General features: G+C 32.1%; 2 protein-coding genes across 2 annotated transcripts; both read left to right on the forward strand.

Moving 5' to 3' along the window:
- Window positions 1-5,466: 5,466 nt before the first annotated feature.
- LOC140987995 (uncharacterized) lies at window positions 5,467-11,196 on the forward strand. The gene is made up of 8 exons (XM_073456820.1): window positions 5,467-5,600; window positions 5,701-6,200; window positions 7,062-7,413; window positions 7,747-9,035; window positions 9,335-9,448; window positions 9,744-9,892; window positions 10,510-10,626; window positions 10,854-11,196. Exons 2-7 carry the CDS (start codon window positions 5,766-5,768, stop codon window positions 10,556-10,558), a joined length of 2,388 nt encoding a protein of 795 aa, XP_073312921.1. The 5' UTR covers window positions 5,467-5,600; window positions 5,701-5,765; the 3' UTR covers window positions 10,559-10,626; window positions 10,854-11,196.
- Window positions 11,197-14,776: 3,580 nt separating this feature from the next.
- Window positions 14,777-17,301, forward strand: LOC140988792 (indole-3-acetate O-methyltransferase 1-like). Its single transcript, XM_073457863.1, has 4 exons — window positions 14,777-14,978; window positions 15,098-15,508; window positions 16,204-16,479; window positions 16,819-17,301. Exons 1-4 carry the CDS (start codon window positions 14,868-14,870, stop codon window positions 17,170-17,172), a joined length of 1,152 nt encoding a protein of 383 aa, XP_073313964.1. The 5' UTR covers window positions 14,777-14,867; the 3' UTR covers window positions 17,173-17,301.
- Window positions 17,302-17,618: the final 317 nt, after the last annotated feature.

The following is a 17,618-nucleotide window of genomic DNA, read 5'->3' on the forward strand; positions in this document are numbered from 1 at the left end:
TTAAATCACAATTTTTTTAAAAAACTAATCGGTTAATTCGGTCACCAACCAAATTAACCGATTTTAATTTTGTTCAGTTTTCATCGGTTATGAAAATTAATTTGATCGGTTCGGTTATTGCTAAATATTTCGGTTCGATCCGGTTATGACTAATTTGGTTCGGTCGGTAACAGAACCGACCGAATGCTCACCCCTAATTATTATAACAATCTATCATCATATAAAAAGTACTCATGGATTGATTTAATATTTCATATTAACTCATAAGTATAATTAGCACAATCAAATTACTAATGTCATATTGGTATTAGCTCCAGAAAAATATTATATTTAATTTTTCTAATTGTTTAAATATCTTAACGGGAATATTTGTGTACCCTTATCTTGAGAAAAATTCATTGCATTTATAAAATTTGAACGATAAATATACCTTTATAGTGCACATTTAATTTGAAAACTGAATTCATTGTATGACAAACACTTCTTCTATTTCTATTTTTCTGTGTAACCTAAAAGAGTTAATATTTTTTCTCTTTTATCTTCTCCAACTCACTGTAAAAAGTTATAAAAAATTATTTATATATAGAAAAATATTTTTATTTATTGTTTTTCTTGTCTATATATTTTGTTATATGTAAACATATATTCTACTTCATTGTCTTAATTGTCATATATCTTTACTATATAATTTGTGTATATTGAAGATGAATAAGTTCATTTTGTAGTTTTTTTATTACCTGAACTTAGCTTGATATATTAATATGTGATATATATAGATATAAGAATTTTCAAATTCAATTTATTCACAATGATTTTTCATAACAAAGGCCAGCTCAAAATAATAAAAATTAAGATTCATAATTATTTTAAATATGATATAAAAATAATATGTGGAAACTTTTTTTGACATTTTAGTTACAAAATAAAGTAATAAATGCATGTAGGTGCACTATTTCACTGTGGCAATTATAACTTTATTTAAATATTTTATTTCTCACTCAATGATAAAAATTTGTTTATTTCTTATTTTGATTTTCGACAAATCCAATATTTCATTTAAATGTTTTAATTAATAATATATACATGAGTTTTATTGTATATTTATCCAATTTGAAAGGGATAAATTATAATTCAATATATAATAATATTTGAAAACTCTAGAATACTTCTATATTTAAAAACCGAGTAACATATAAGGGGGTCAATTCAAAACTAAAAATAGTTGCAACATGTTTCTTCTAGCTTTACAATCGAATAATATATGATCGAGCGTTTGTCGCTTTACCAAAAGCTATAACTGATGGTAACTATGCAAGTAAAATTTTTAAATCATACAACAGCTCAAGTGCCTACCCACCGTGGATAATTATTGTACCAAACAATCTATCTCATAGTAATTGCATCAATTGCAATCAATGAAAATCAAAGTCGCGATCTTGACTCTGATACCAATTGTAAGCTCAAGTGTTTACTATTTTATCAAAACCTATAATTATGGTAACAATGCAAATCAAATATTTTAAATAGTACAACATCTCAAGCACAACATTTTAATTACTCTAGATAACATGATCAATTATTGTGCATAAAATCCAAATTGAAAGTTGAATTAATACATTCATATTTATCATTAAAGTTTACTATTTAATTTTAATAGATTTAACATATTTATCCACTAAAAATATTGAAAGATTGTTTATACAATTTAATAAAAAAGTCAAAGTACATCATTTTATGATTCTGAATAACGATCACATTATTATTACGTTATAATGTTAATAAATTATTATTTTTAGTTTATCATCATAGTCTTTATCTCAATAAACACATTTTCGAATGTAGAATGTTAAATTTAATACTGACATTAGATAATTATAGTATTAATTCTAACATTCTTTTTTTATTCTTCTCAATATATTACTTTTTCTATCTTCAAATATATTAATCTATTTATTATTGTATACAAAGTATAATAATTATTTGGTTAATTGATCACATATAATATTAGATGTTTAGTAAAAAATTATAATATATCTTTAAAGACCAATAGATGATGAAATTAAATTTGAAATCAAGAGAAAAATTAAGAAAATGTAGAACACTACAATGCATAAACTTTCGCTTTGTACAGTGACAAAACATAAGGTGAGACCAAATGAAATACTCATATATATGAGTCTCATTCAAATTAGCCAATTATAATATTTTTATTAACTCACTTTGTCTTTCGTTTTTACTTCACTAACTTTGCAGTGTGACTCATTCAAACATTAATTTTTTATTTTTTTAGTACATAGTGGTCTCCACTCTCACCGACTTCAATCTTTAGAAGTCGGTATTAGTAGTTTATATGTAATAGACAATTATTTAGTTTTTATTTTCTGTCTTTTGATTAATTGTGTAATTTTTTATGTTCTACCTAATTCATTTTTAGAATTTTTATTGAATTTTTATAATCATGATTAGAAGTGTTGCACACATACAATATAAAATTAATATATTTTAATATGTTAATATTGAAGTGTCGAATAAATGTATTAAATCACTATTTAAGAACTTTTAGAAAAACAATATACATCATAATTCAGATTTAAAGATTAACATACAAATAAAAAATTACGATGAATATATTATAAAATAAATGGTATTAGCCCAAAAAGATTAAATATGATTATTATAAATGAATTTTTTTTAATTAATTAGAAAATTTCCAGCAAATGCGTTGAATTAATTACAATGTTTTCAATATAGTATGTCGATATATATTTTTCAATATGAGTTAGTAATTGAGTCCTTATGAACATTTAAAAAAATGTGTCTTTAGTTATAGTAATGATATCTTATAATTTAAAATATTAAATGAAACAAATTATCAAGATAACAAATTAATTAGGAATTCAAGAATATGTGATTACTCAATTAGTTTAATTGACACGCTATTTAGTTTGCTGATTTAATAGATGTTAAATCCACAATCATTGAGTTTGTATATGTAATAAAATTTAAATCCACAATCATTGAGTTTGTATCTTATAATAATACTTGATTGTATATGTAATAAAATTTTGTATATTTCATATATGTTTGATTTATTTCATTTATAAGGTTGAAATTTTATATATTAAAATATAAGATTTGTTATATATCTTAACATCGATAAATTAACTAAAAATTTATATATTAATTTTAGCTACCATATAATTCTGGTTTCGCCCTAAACTTTTGTGTATTCGTTTGTTTGAATTTATTATTTCTACTAAGACCCATAATATGTCAAACATGAAAGTGAATATTAATTTAAATAGATGATAATATTTATATATTGTAATAAACATATTTACCCCTCACGATACTGATAAAACTAACTTAAAAATAATATGTTGATGAACATATTGTCAGGGATCCAAAAATACAACTCAAATGTCAACTTTGACACTCAACTTTGAGTGACTGCCTCATCAACCCATAATTTTTGGACAAGATAGTATGTAGGACCGAGCGCTTGCCGCTTTAACAAAAGTTATAGCTAGTGGTAATGGTGCAACTCAAATCTTTTAAACCGCACAGCAGCTCAAGCACCACGGTTCGATCGCTCTATCAAGCAGGGACAATTATTGCACCCAACAATCTCCCTCCCAATAATTGCACTATTTGCAATCAATGAGAATCGAACCCGTGACATTGGCTTTGATATCAATTGTAGGACCGAGCGCTTGTCGCTTTACCAAAAGCTATAGCTAGTGGTAATGGTGCAACTCAAGTATTTTAAACCGCAAAGCAGCTCAAGCACCACGGTTCGATCGCTCTACCAAGCAGGGACAATTATTGCACCCAACATAGCAACATCACAATTCTGAAATCAAACTGATATTTTTCATTTTATATCAAGAATTCATTATTGAAAATCGATAATATTAGATATATAGATATTTAATATAAACACATGCGAGCTCATTTAGGCTCGCCTTTAAATGAGTCGACAAAATTTCAACCCAACTCACTTAAATTGTTTGGCGGTACAGTCCAAACCGAAAGACTCAACCCAAATTGACGGCTCAAATCATAACGATCTTTTACCGTGTTTTATTTAAATAATTTTTAAATATAAAACGCAAAAAAATTTCGGTTGCAAAAAACTTTAATTTAAACACATAAATTCTAAAAAACTGTAACAAGAGGACATGAAAAAAATTAATAAGACACCAAAAAAAATTCATAATTCGAAAATGAGTTATTTCTAAAATTTAATTAATTTAATTTACATAATGAAAAAATAAATAAAAAATCTAAATAATTGGATTAAAAATAACATATTATAATGTAGGTAGACATAAAAAAACCAAATACTAACTTATATAATGAAAAGATATCATTGGATAAAAATAACATATTATAATGTGGGTAGACATAAAAAATCAAATACTAATAATCACACATATTTAAAATATGAATAAGGAAAAAGAAAAGACACATTTAAAGTAAACAATTAATGTAAAAAAAAGTAATTAATGAGGAGATAAAGGTATAATATTAGATATATAGATATTTAATATAAACACGTGCGAGCTCATTTAGGCTCACCTTTAAATGAGTCGACAAAATTTCAACCCAACTCACTTAAATTGTTTGGCGGTACAGTCCAAACCGAAAGACTCAACCCAAATTGACGGCTCAAATCACAACGATCTTTTACCGTGTTTTATTTAAATAATTTTTAAATATAAAACGCAAAAAAATTTCGGTTGCAAAAAACTTTAATTTAAACACATAAATTCTAGAAAACTGTCACATGAGGACATGAAAAAAATTAATAAGACACCAAAGAAAATTCACAATTAGATAATGAGTTATTTCTAAACTTTAATTAATTTAATTTACATAATGAAAAGATAAATAAAAAATCTAAATAATTGGATTAAAAATAACATATTATAATGTGGGTAGACATAAAAAAACCAAATACTAATTTATATAATGAAAAGATATCATTGGATAAAAATAACATATTATAATGTGGGTAGACATAAAAAATCAAATACTAATAATCACACATATTTAAAATATGAATAAAGAAAAAGAAAATACACATTTAAAGTAAACAATTAATGTAAAAAAAGTAATTAATGAGGAGATAAATGTAAATTCACATATAAAATCACATATTTATATATATATTTATTTATATAGATAATAGATTAAAATATGAATAAGGAAAAAAAAAAGACACATTTAAAATAATAATTAATATAAAGAAAGTAGTTAATAAAGAGATAAAGGTAAATTCACTTATAAAATCACATATTTATATAGATAATATATATATATCAATTTAGATGTAAATTCGAGGAATTTAATTTTTAAAACATTGACAAGTAAAAGGAAAAGGCGGAGGGCAAAAACGTAAAACAAACGCGAGGATGGGGATTATAAGAAAAAAGAACATAATAATATTAAATATAAAAATTTTCTGCCCCCCTCGCTCGCCTCTTCCCCTGCTCAAGTTCTTTTTTTTCACCCAACCCCCAATCACACACAGCACAGCACGCACACACTCGGTCACGATTTAATCAAAGCTTTGTTTCGGAATTACCCGCCAAAAGGTATGTTTTCAAGTTTTTCCGCTAAATTCCATTCTTCCAAATGCCTAGGGTTTGTATGCTCTCTGCCCTTTATGGTTTCGAATCTCTCTCTTCTCTGCAGGTCTGTACGCTGATTCCTTCGTTTTGTCTATGTGGGTGTTTTCTTTGGGTGTTTATTAGGGTTGGATGGAACCTTTGGGGGAGATTCAATTGTCTGACGAGAGATCGGAGGCTGTCGGTGAGAAGAGGCTGGCGGTGGAGGATGGGGATGTGTTGGCGGAGGCCTCTCCGCCTAAGAGAATTAAGGAAGGGACCGAAGGGAGAGTGGTTGTGGTTGGGGGGGATTTGAAGAAGGTGGCGGAGATGGTCTTGGTGTTGGCTGCAATGGGAAAGATGAGGGGAGGGAAGGGCCCAACTGAGGCTGAGAAGGAGTTGATGGCCGAGGCACGCCACACTCTGGTGAAGGTTTGTCAAGGTTTTGCTCCCAAGGATGTGTTCCCCAGGGATGCTTTTGGGGCTTTGATAGAGGATTTGGGGCTTAATAAGTTGAAAGACCAGAGGCTAGGGTTTAGACCTCCCAAAATATCTATTGCTGAGAAGTTGTTGATCTCAAAAAGAAAGGTTTGCTATTTAATTCATCGTAATACGCCAACCTTGCTTAATTTGATTGACAAGAAGTTCGAGTTGAGTATGTATGTGTGTGGTATGTGGATATGAAGCTCGCTTTCAATTTTTTTTACTTGTATCAATTCTTTGTTGATCTTCGTTTGATGGCACCTGCTAACTTTGTTGCAGAAGCTTTTAAATTTCTGTTATAGAATGCTATATAACTTACCTTACGAAGTCAACACTATTACTCGTCAAATTAACGAAACCAATTCAATATATAACTTACCTTAAGAAGTCAACACTATTACTCGTCAAATTAACGAAACCAATTCAATAGCCCTCAATTACCTTGTTGATGCAAGCAAAAAGAGCAATCCATCACAGTTGGCTGTTTAGTGGAATCTCACCCTATCATAGTAATTAAAAGCGCCAGTTCCATTAAAGCGCACAAGGGTATTGGGACTTTAGGAGTAAAGAGAAGCTTATGAGCGTAAAGAGAAGCTTATGCTTTATGGAAATAAAATGTTATTCATAATAAAAATAAAATCAATTTTTTTTAAAATATGAAACATGAGATTTCAAATATTGAAATCATCGTCATCTTCCAAATATCAAAATATTAGAATGAGAAGGCTAAGGGCAGAGGTGACATGGTGACAAAGGCTACGTGATGTTAGGGTTCCTCTGCACTTCTTTTGTCAGATTTTTTTTCGAAAAAAGACGGTTTCTCTGCGAAGCGCGAAGATCACAGAAGCTCACACTTAATGGAAGCCGTGCGCGTGCTGCGCTTTTGTCAACTATGCACCTTAATAAATAAATGTTCTACTACATTAAAATACGTTGGTAGCTAATTTTTCGGTATCTTTTCTTTAGATGGAAAAAGCAGCGGATTTTTCCCTACCATCTACGCCGCATTCATTACAGAATCTGCAGGGGAACTCTGGTCAGTCAGTTGAAAGTCGTTCTGCATTGCATCCTGCTCGAACATCTCAGTTAGATAAATCAAGTCACACGACAATGTTATCTGGAATCCAGTCTACCACACCTTCGACTTATGGTACTGCCACAACTTCTACTTCTTTGCCGTATCAACTTCCTACCAGTGAGATAAGACCAGTGGGTTCCAGTGCATTGCCCTCTAGCCATTTGGGTTCAACAACATTGCCAAGAGTTGACAGATCCCATCCTAGATCAAATGGTTCTTCACATGCTTCGCAAGTTGCAGGTATCACAGATGCTTTTTATTATTAAACGTAGCATATAATCTCTTCCCTTTAATCGTTCTATGAGCATCTTGGGCAGCCAAATTTAACTCTAGTTTCACTTGCTCAATGTCTTTCTCTAGTATCATAAAATTTGCCTCAAGGAATTTTAGACGTCTTAGGGATAAAAATGGCATATATTTTTTGCATTGGAATTCAAGTGATAATGTCTTCTTAAATGCTATATTGTTAAATGGCACTTCCTTTTACGAGGTTCTTAAAGCTTGCCACTGCCATCTTGTTTTTGTTCAAGCCATAGATCCATGATCAACTCTCATGTTTCTTGCATCATGCAGCAAATTTGTCGTCTAATGCAACCATGAGGACTCCAGCTTGGTCGGTACAAACTCAGTCTGTTTCATCTGCCAAAATTGGAGATAATAAGGGACCAGTTAATACCTCCCTGAAAGCGGAGGGAGCTGTGGATGTTAAATCTGGAGCTTTTCCTCAAACAAGGGTTATGACAGTTGCTCAGACGACAACTGGATTTCCTTCACGTGGCACTAGTAATGTCCATGCTCCTCATATGGGACATACTCATGCTGAAATCAGTAAGATTGTTCAAAGATTACTACAACTACGGGGTTCTGAACGGCCGACTTGGATTCCACCTTCTAGGGATTATATGAATAAAGCATTAACTTGTCAGGTGTGCATGTCTACCGTAACAGAAATAGACAGTGTACTTATTTGTGATGGTTGTGAAAAAGGGTATCACTTAAAATGCCTTCAGACAACCAATCAAAAGGGGGTTCCAAGAGGGGAGTGGCATTGTGGAAAGTGCTTGTCATTGAGCAATGGGAAAGCTCTGCCTCCGAAATATGGTCGTGTCATGAGAAATACCACTCCTCCCAAGGTTCCTTCCAATTCAGCAGCTGGTCCATCCAATTTGAGCCAAACAATCAGTGCTTCAGGAGCTGTTAAGGCCGCTCCGAATGTAGCTGTTAATGGAAACATTTCAATGCAAAATGTTTTTACTGAAGTTGAGGTGAATAGTTACGACCATCAGATTTCTGGAACAAAGAGAGAAGATTCAAGAGGAACTCAAAAGAAAGATGTTAGCTCGACTGTGGGTAAAATATCTTCTGGGAATGACCCTAATAATGTTATGAAAACTTCTACCTCTGGTTCTGTTTTATCTGCAAATTCAGTGGCTGAAAAAACTTGTGGGGAGAAAGTTGTTGAAATAAATCCAAATCCTCCTTCAAAATGCGAAATGGTTCCACATTCCTCTGATAATTTCCAGGTGATAGTGAATGCTCAAGATGGTAACAAAGACAAGCCAAATGCTGAAGCCAAGTATTTAAAGAAATCTCTACAAAATAACCTTACAGTGATGGGTTCGAATCAACTAAATGAGCAAGAAGTTTTAGTTAATAACTCAGCAAATATTTATGGTGATACATGGGTGATAAACCAGGACATGTCTCATTTACATGCTGTCAATTGGGTTGGTGACCCACTTCAAATTTTGGATGAGAAAATCTATTACTCATCTTGCTGCATCAATGGACATGTTTATAAAGCTATGGACCATGTCCTAATTCGGTTTGACAATGAAAAACTTGTACCTTCAAGACTTCAGGTTAGCAATCTGTTATGCAAGGATTATTGGGACTGGTTTTATTGTTGTTCTAATCATTATTTGTGAGGAATATGATCATATTGTTTCATCATTTCGAGCAATATCAATCATATGTCCACAGTCTTGAGTTCCAATATGTTTCCTACTTTTGCATTAAGAAAGCTTGTCCTTCAGACCTGAATGTTTAATATTTGTTCTAAGACTTGTTTCAGTTACTTTTGTTGCTCTGAGGTGAAAAGAGGACATGGATAAGTATCATATATGGTTCTTGCTTAACGAATATTGCTTCTTTTCTGCAGGCAATGTGGGAGGATAACAATAATACAACAAAGTGGGCAACTGTAAATCGGTGCTACTTTCCTGGTGATTTACCTGCGGCTGTTGGTCGTCCATGTGGCCTGGAAAGCTGTGAGGTGAATTGCAATGTTGTGTTTTGATGAATTTACATAAGTGTCATGTTGAGTGCTCACAAGGTTCGAACATAGTTGAATGTGTTTTTGGGTCCTGTATGTATTTTTACTCGTCAAAATTCGTGTTAGAAGAGTATGCATTGCCTTTGCATATCTTAGTACTCATAAATGTTAGATGCTGGGACATATTATTGAAGAAACTAAACCTTCATGAAATTATAATCATTGTGTAGTTTTGTTCAAAAAGAGCATTTAAGGGATTGCATCAAGGTCGTCGATAATATTTCAGAATTTGCAGGTTTACGAGTCTTCTTGTGGTAGAGCATTGATGGCTGGATTGATAGAAAGTCCATGTCTAGTCCTTCCTCCAAGAAAATTTTCCGAAGAGAGTGAAAGGAGAACTGTTTCAGGAATGCAACATCGTTTCCCTCCACTCTATTTGTGCAAGTGTGTCCTTTGCTTTCCCTGTACTCTGAAGCTCTATTCATTAAAATAATTTTTTTTCGTCTGGATGCTCTACTCCTCCCAATCATGCTGTTCCCCAAGAATATTTGTATAACCCTTTCTTGGAATTATAGGTAACTAGTGATTTTTGCTTGAAGGAAGCTGCTATAAATTAGTTGTGATTCATTTGTTCTTTAAATTAATTATGGACTTCTAGTGCAGACTATAGACCTATACAATTGCGCATCCTTCACAATTTTTTAAATTTTCCCCTCAGCATTTACATTTCGGAGCTAATAATTTGTAGACATTTGTGCCATCATCCTGTTCATTCAGATTGGTATCCATAGAATAATCTTATGAATTTATGATACACGGAGAATGGAGATCGGCTGAAAACTTCCATTTTTTCCAAGGGAATGGGTGGAGGGCCATGATGAACCCAACTACTCTCTACTGTCATTGGCTACTTTGATTATTAGATCCCCTGAGTAGTTTAAGTTGTGGCAGAGATCTCATGTTACGGAGTCTGCAATATATTTTTTCCCACTTCAAGATTTCTTTCTTCATACATGGTTTATGAATCTATCTGGCATTGATATAGCTCTTTAATATGACAGATGGATTTATGACGAAGCAAAAGGGCTATTCCGGGATATTTCTTGTTAAATATGGCAAGCCATATTATTAGTCGATAAATTATACACATGACGGCCTGTTCATGCTCATTTAATAAGGTACTTGGTAGATATAATCTATTGACTCCACAGATATTTGCTATTCTAGTAGAGTATTTTCATTTCATAAGGTACTTGGTAGATATAATCTATTGACCTGTTTTATCCATTTTCGCTAAAAATTTCCTCCACTGGTGATCGCGAACATTGGATCGAACTGTACGTTTCAATGTTGAACACCTATAAATTAACTTTTGACGTCACTTGATCTATATTGTATTCAACAGGTAACTTGTTGATGCAGTGGCCCCATCACATTGGAGCAGAGGATAGCTTAAAATTCAGTTTTGTGTACGATATGGTTAGCAGCTCTAATTTTAGTCTGTATCATCTCAGTTTTCAGCGCACCCTGTTTTTGGTGCTCAACACCTAAATTACATTATTGTCGGATGTACAAGGGACAAGTGAACCCTTTATACTTAGTTTTCCCATCAAATTAATTGTATTGATCCTTTTATACAAAGTTGACTCGATTTGAATCTCACATTGTAAAGTGAAAAAAGAGATGTCCGCTTGCGTAGTAGTCTTCTTCTGGTTGTTGCGTCTTGTAGAGTGGCATGTGTCACGTAAAGCCACTTTTGGATTTGGGCTTACAGAAGATATGTAGATCATGCTATTGAGGGGCCGTGATGCCTCAAAACGATCGTTTTCGTGGAGATAGGGTAATTAGTACCTGGAGCATTTGAAGTTTTATAGAATCAACTAATAATTAACTCCATTAGAAAAATGACTTCTACATACTCTCTGTGGCTTCTCTTTCAGGGTGATTTATTTTCGATTTCTTCTCAAAATTGAGGTTCAACTAAAAAATTGTTAGTGATGGTCAGTTCATTCTCCACCAATTCATATTTCAAGTTTGAGGTATTTTTCGCATTTGAAATGGGCTACCTAAAATATGATTGACTATATAATTTTAATTAATTTATTTTGAGCATGGAAAATTATATTATCGAGATTTAAAATTCTTGCCACAAATTTTAGTGTATTTCGATCGATAAAGAAAAATACNTAATATTACTATGCTTTTCTTGTTCAGTCGCTCCAATGAAAGTTTGCCCCACTTTTCAAAAACAACGAATCGGGTTCTCTAATTACTGTGTCGAGTAAGAATAGGGAAAAGAACAGTGTATGATTGATTTTACTTGTATTGTAGGTTGTAGCTTGTTTATAAAATATATCGTGTCATGTATTTCATCATTTTAGTCTATCGATGTAGCATAGATTGAATCGTTATACGGTATATAACGACTTCAATACCATGCCACGATGATCGTCTTGGGAACTGACCAACTCGATCAAAGCCAAGTTAATACTGATTTTTTTTTTAAAAAAAATACTGATTTGATATAGTGGAATGATCTGACCCTTCTTTAGCTGTGGGATGCGTACCGGAAATTGGCAAAACATGGAGACCTAGCTACATGTATATAATAGTAGTTAGTGAATTAGTTCAATAAGTCGTTGAGGTTGAACTTTATTGTGCCTCATTTAATTGACATGTCTGTGTTTTGCCTGTTAAACACACAACCAAGCTTAAAATATATCAATATTTGGAGGAAATGTGTTCCTTACATAACCTACATGTATATTGACCCCCTTCCCTTCTAAACCAAAAGAGAAAGGAAAACGAAGACAAATTTTGAGCACAATGATAGCTTACTTAGAAATAATTGTTGTGTTTGACCAAAGTTTGCTTTTGAATTCCGTCCATATTCCAAAAAAATAATAATTTACTTTTAGCATTTTAATTAATTATATATATTTGTTTTACTAAATTTTTTGTTCAAGTTATAAAAAAAATTTATAAATATATATATTATTGACATATATAAATTTATCGTCAACATATTATGTACTCCGTCATCTATTTCACAAGCCAAATAATATCTAATATTTTCGAATTCACAGCTTTAAATATTTATATTAATGCAGAAAAAATTATTTTTTTTTAGGAACTTTTACTTAAGGTGAACTTATATATTTAGGGTAAAGTCTTGCATATGTAAAAAAGGGACAATAAGAAGTAGAAATAAATAATAAAAAAGATAAAATTAGTATTCTTTTTTTTTTATATATATTTTACAAAGATGTATCACTGGTCCTTATCCATCCATCTTTTCACCCCGACGATGTACAAATATCACAAGGACAATAATATTAATTTGGTCAAATTTGTGAGTTCTTTTCTCTGAATTGTCTGCTGAATTCTAAATATGTCCGTTTGAAAATTAAGAATTAAATTATCGTTTCTGTTGGTTTCGCATGAGTCAGTTGAAGACCAAACCTTGATTTCTGGGATTGATTACTCTTTAGTAGAACATATTATTAATAATTAATATCCTAGTTATTTTTCTTTAATGGTACCAAAGGCTACTCATATCCCACTAATTGTGCGATTATGCAAAAAAGATTAAAGCAGTTTATTACACTTAAAAACTAATTCACCGGAGTTGACACTTGTCAAATTTTGACACTAATTGTGCGATTATGCAAAAAAGATTAAAGCAGTTTATTACACTTAAAAACTAATTTACCGGAGTTGACACTTGTCAAATTTTGACACGTGTCAATACTTCATTGTATGGAGTTGACAAGTGTCAACTTTTCAATAGTTTTGGAGCACTATCAATGTGGATAGGGTCGAACAAGCCCTATGGGTTATTCCACCTTAAACCTTTTGAAAATTGTAATAATCGGAGTTTATTTTTTCGTTCACAAGATGAGATCAAAAAACGCACTTGTGAATTTCTTATCTTCGTATCATCACGTTTTAAATAATTTGAGAAAATAGCGAATCTGGTCTTTTAAGTTTGTCTATTTGCAATTCTGATATATATTCTTTTTAATCTGTTATCTTATTGTGTTGATGATGTAACGCACACATCAAATCAATGTGTAAGAGTATCATGTAAGTACTAATATGCAAAATGACTAAAATTGTAAAAACAAAAAATCAAAATCACAAAAAAAAAAAGAAAATTTATCAAATATATATTTGAAGTATAAGCTATTGGTTGATTTTTAGCCTTTCTACTATTAATATAGTATTATTATATATAAATAAGACCAAGATTCAGACGGTTGGATTAAAGTTCTCTCATAAAATTAATCTCTTAATCATGGCATAAACACGAAAAAATTGGTTTACCGTTGGTAGTTAATTTGTTTTGTAAGACCCGAATCCACATAAAGTTCGGGCCCACATATTTGCTTTCTCCTCTGTCCTTAAAAGAAACCCATCATATTTATTTGTATGTTTTCTCTTAAAAATTAGTGATAAATCCACTGTTACGTTTTTATATACATACATATTTTGATAGTCATAGTAATTTGACAATTATGAAATATAATATTTCGTCATATACTTAGTTAAAAATACAGATTTTTGATTAATTATTACTCTTTTGAACAATAAACAATTCATGATACATAATTAAGAGCCGATTTGACGAATTTCGAAAGAAGACGTCTCGAAATTTAAACAGATCAAAACATGTGATCACACATTATATTATGTATCTGAATCTAGTTAGATAATTGACTAAAACATATGATCAGTTCTTTTGTCTTTCCACAGATCAAGGAAGTGCACAATTTAATTTTTTATATGTTATGTTGGATTACTGTAAACATTGTTCACATAATTCAAAAAGAAAAGAAAAGAAAATAAATTATGAATTCAATTTCAAACGATGTAGAGATTCAAACAAGAAAATCCGGCGTCAATCTTGGGCCTGCTTTCTTGAATTGCATGTGAAGCCCATATCCACTCCTTTTCACTTTTTTATTATACCATCCACTNTGCATACTCATTGTACTTATCTGAACACCGATAAAATGACATTCACTTATTGAATGTACAATTTTTTTATATATGTTTCATCACATCTAATAGGTGAATGACGCATCATCGATGATCACATAAGTGTACACCGTAAGTGTATAGTATATTTAAACTATATATATGTGTGTAAAGATAGGATAAGATCTTTTGATTATTTAGTAGGTAATAATTGTCCAAATTACATAAATTATATTATAATTATAAAGAATAAAATAAACAAGGTAAGTGCCATGATGACCTCCTTCCCTATATATAAAACACTGTATGCAGGGCCATTTTTATTACTCACTAGATTTCACAGTCAAATCGTCAGTACATATATATAGATATACACACACACACACACACACAAAAACATATTATATATATTTATACGTACGTAATCACATAATCGAGTATGACTTCCAAGAGAGATAACGTCGTCGTTTCTAATACGAAGCTTGAGAAAATGTTGAGCATGAAAGGAGGCAAAGGCGAAGCTAGCTATGTTAATAATTCTCAGGCTCAGGTTTGGTTTAATTTCTGTGATATATATATATATATATATAGTATGTATGTATTACGTGTATATTGTGATATGAAGGTTTTCTAAATTTTGTGGAATAATATAATTTTGTGTTGTCACAGGGGCAACATGCTCGATCCATGCTCCACCTTCTGAGAGAGACCCTGGACGGCGTGCGGCTGAGCTCGCCGGATTACCCCTTTGTGGTGGCTGACCTGGGGTGTTCTTGTGGAAGCAACACGATATACATGGTGGACGCCATCGTCAAACATATGAGTAAACGGTATGAGGAGGTAGGTGATGGGCTGCCGGAATTCTCGGCGTTTTTCTCCGATCTCCCTTCCAATGACTTCAACACGCTCTTCCAACTCCTCCCTCCCTACGGTGGGGTCAGCATGGAGGAGTGCCTCGCCTCCGACAGCTGCCGCTCCTACTTTGCTGCCGGAGTGCCGGGTTCGTTTTACCGGCGGCTCTTCCCCTCGAAATTTGTTGATGTTATTTATTCAGCTTTCTCTCTGCACTGGCTATCTCAGGTATGTCATTATATTGTGGAAACATATACTTAACAATTGAGAGTAACATTTTTAGATTAAAGTTCTAAAAAATGTTTGTTTTTTTTCTCTCTATTAGAAATTTTTTTAGGTATTTCCTTTTCATAACTCTTTTAAAATACCTGATATTTAGGAACTAATTCTATTTAAATCCATACTCCTCACAAGTTTCTGAATCCATTAATTAATTTGATCTCTTCTATTTGTCTAAAGATGCACCATTAAGTTCCTAATCTTTTGATAAATGTCAAAAGTTGGTTGGACAATGGCCAATTCTAAAATAACTTTTGGACTTTTTAATTTATAAAATTACAAATTTATAAGTTTCTTTTTGTGGGGTTTACTTAAATATTGATTATAATGATATGAACTAATTAGTTATTCTAAATTTAAATTGCATGCATGATGCATGGCTTTTCTAAGTTTCAAAAATCATGGTTAATTATTACATAATATTTTTTACGTCCTTTACAAGTTATACTGCCGGAATATTAAGCAAAAGTCGTCGCAATTACCTAAGTTAATAGTTAAATTATATTTGCATGAAACATAAAGATCGAATATATAATAAATATATATATACTTTGATTAAAAATTCAAACTGGCAATTTAATTTACATAAAATACGGATATCAGAAATGTTCCAATGTGATGCATACGCAACATGCATACTGCAGGTACCTGATGTGGTTTTGGACAAGAGATCAACGGCGTACAACAAAGGTAGGATATTCATCCACGGTGCAAATGAGAGCACCGCGCTTGCATTCAAGAAACAATTCCAGGCTGATTTAGCAGCCTTCTTGAGCTCAAGATCAAAAGAGATGAAGAGGGGAGGAGCTATGTTCTTGGTTTGTTTGGGTCGGACTTGTCCCGATCCTACGGACCAGGGCGGTGCCGGCCTTCTCTTTGGCTCCCATTTTCAGGATGCTTGGGACGATCTTGTTCAAGAGGTATCTGATATTAATTAATTTATGGTTATCTCCATTTCATTTGTATTTTAATTATTTTGATCACGATGTTTAAACTTAAACTTGGAGAAATTACCCTGTGAAATCATAACAAATGTCATGAATCATGTCCCCCATTGTCACTGTGCTATTATTGTCACTTCTCCAACATGCATCATCATCATATTGCTTTATACCTTATCATTTCAAATAATGTTACACTACTTATATACATGATATAACGTCACACGTCTCAAATTTTACCAAAAATTTGGATTTCACATGTTACAAGAAAGTTACGCATATTCAAACTAAATGATACATGTCTTTGGGTAATTACAGGGTCTAATTAGTAGTGAAAAACGTGACAACTTCAATATCCCGGTGTACGCGCCAAGTCTAGAGGATTTCAAGGAGGTGGTGGAAGCAGATGGCTCTTTCAACATTAACAAGCTCGAAGTATTTAAAGGTGGAAGCCCACTGGTGGTGAACCACCCTAACGATGCGGCGGAGATTGGCCGAGCTCTAGCCAACAGCTGCCGCAGCGTCAGCGGCGTCCTTGTTGATGCCCACATTGGAGATATGCTAAGCGATGAGCTCTTCTCTCGAGTTGCGAGTCGAGCCACGAGCCATGCAAATGAGCTGCTTGACCAGCTTCAGTTCTTTCATATAGTGGCATCTCTGTCTTTAGCTTAGCTAGAGTAAAAAATTAAAGATTGGTGTATTATGTGGGAATTTGTTTTTTGTTTAGCTAGTTTGTAACCCTTATCAACCCTTTTCGTTCTCTTTTAATTTGCGTGTTACTAATGACTTGTTAAAACAAAAACCATAGTCTCGAGCCGTTACTATTTGTGCTTGGAATTTTCATTGTTAAATAAATTAGACAGAGAAAACTCAAGTTCATCTTCTAGTTATGTATTCTATATATTATACATATCACAATAAATATCAAATGACTCCAAATATATTATACAGAGAAAAAGAAGAAGTGAGCTTCTTTCATGTCTACCAAGGAATTAATAATAGGTGGGCAGGCTTGAAAAAGTAAAGACCAGTGTTACTTGTTCATACAACATAATCATACAACTATACCTACATATGGAAAAAAGTTCTTTAATTTCCTACTCTACATTTTCTCTCCC

This window comes from Primulina huaijiensis, chromosome 11, assembly GCF_012295235.1.
Source record: "Primulina huaijiensis isolate GDHJ02 chromosome 11, ASM1229523v2, whole genome shotgun sequence".
Taxonomy (NCBI): Eukaryota; Viridiplantae; Streptophyta; class Magnoliopsida; order Lamiales; family Gesneriaceae; genus Primulina; species Primulina huaijiensis.

Bases quoted from the DNA above. Each gene is read 5' to 3' on its own strand.
- LOC140987995 (XM_073456820.1), top strand. From the start codon at position 5,766: ATGGAACCTTTGGGGGAGATTCAATTGTCTGACGAGAGATCGGAGGCT. The intron at 7,414-7,746 runs GTATCACAGATG...TGCATCATGCAG, and splicing joins ACATGCTTCGCAAGTTGCAG to CAAATTTGTCGTCTAATGCA. The intron at 9,449-9,743 runs GTGAATTGCAAT...CAGAATTTGCAG, and splicing joins GTGGCCTGGAAAGCTGTGAG to GTTTACGAGTCTTCTTGTGG.
- LOC140988792 (XM_073457863.1), top strand. From the start codon at position 14,868: ATGACTTCCAAGAGAGATAACGTCGTCGTTTCTAATACGAAGCTTGAG. The intron at 14,979-15,097 runs GTTTGGTTTAAT...GTGTTGTCACAG, and splicing joins TTAATAATTCTCAGGCTCAG to GGGCAACATGCTCGATCCAT. The intron at 16,480-16,818 runs GTATCTGATATT...GGGTAATTACAG, and splicing joins GGGACGATCTTGTTCAAGAG to GGTCTAATTAGTAGTGAAAA.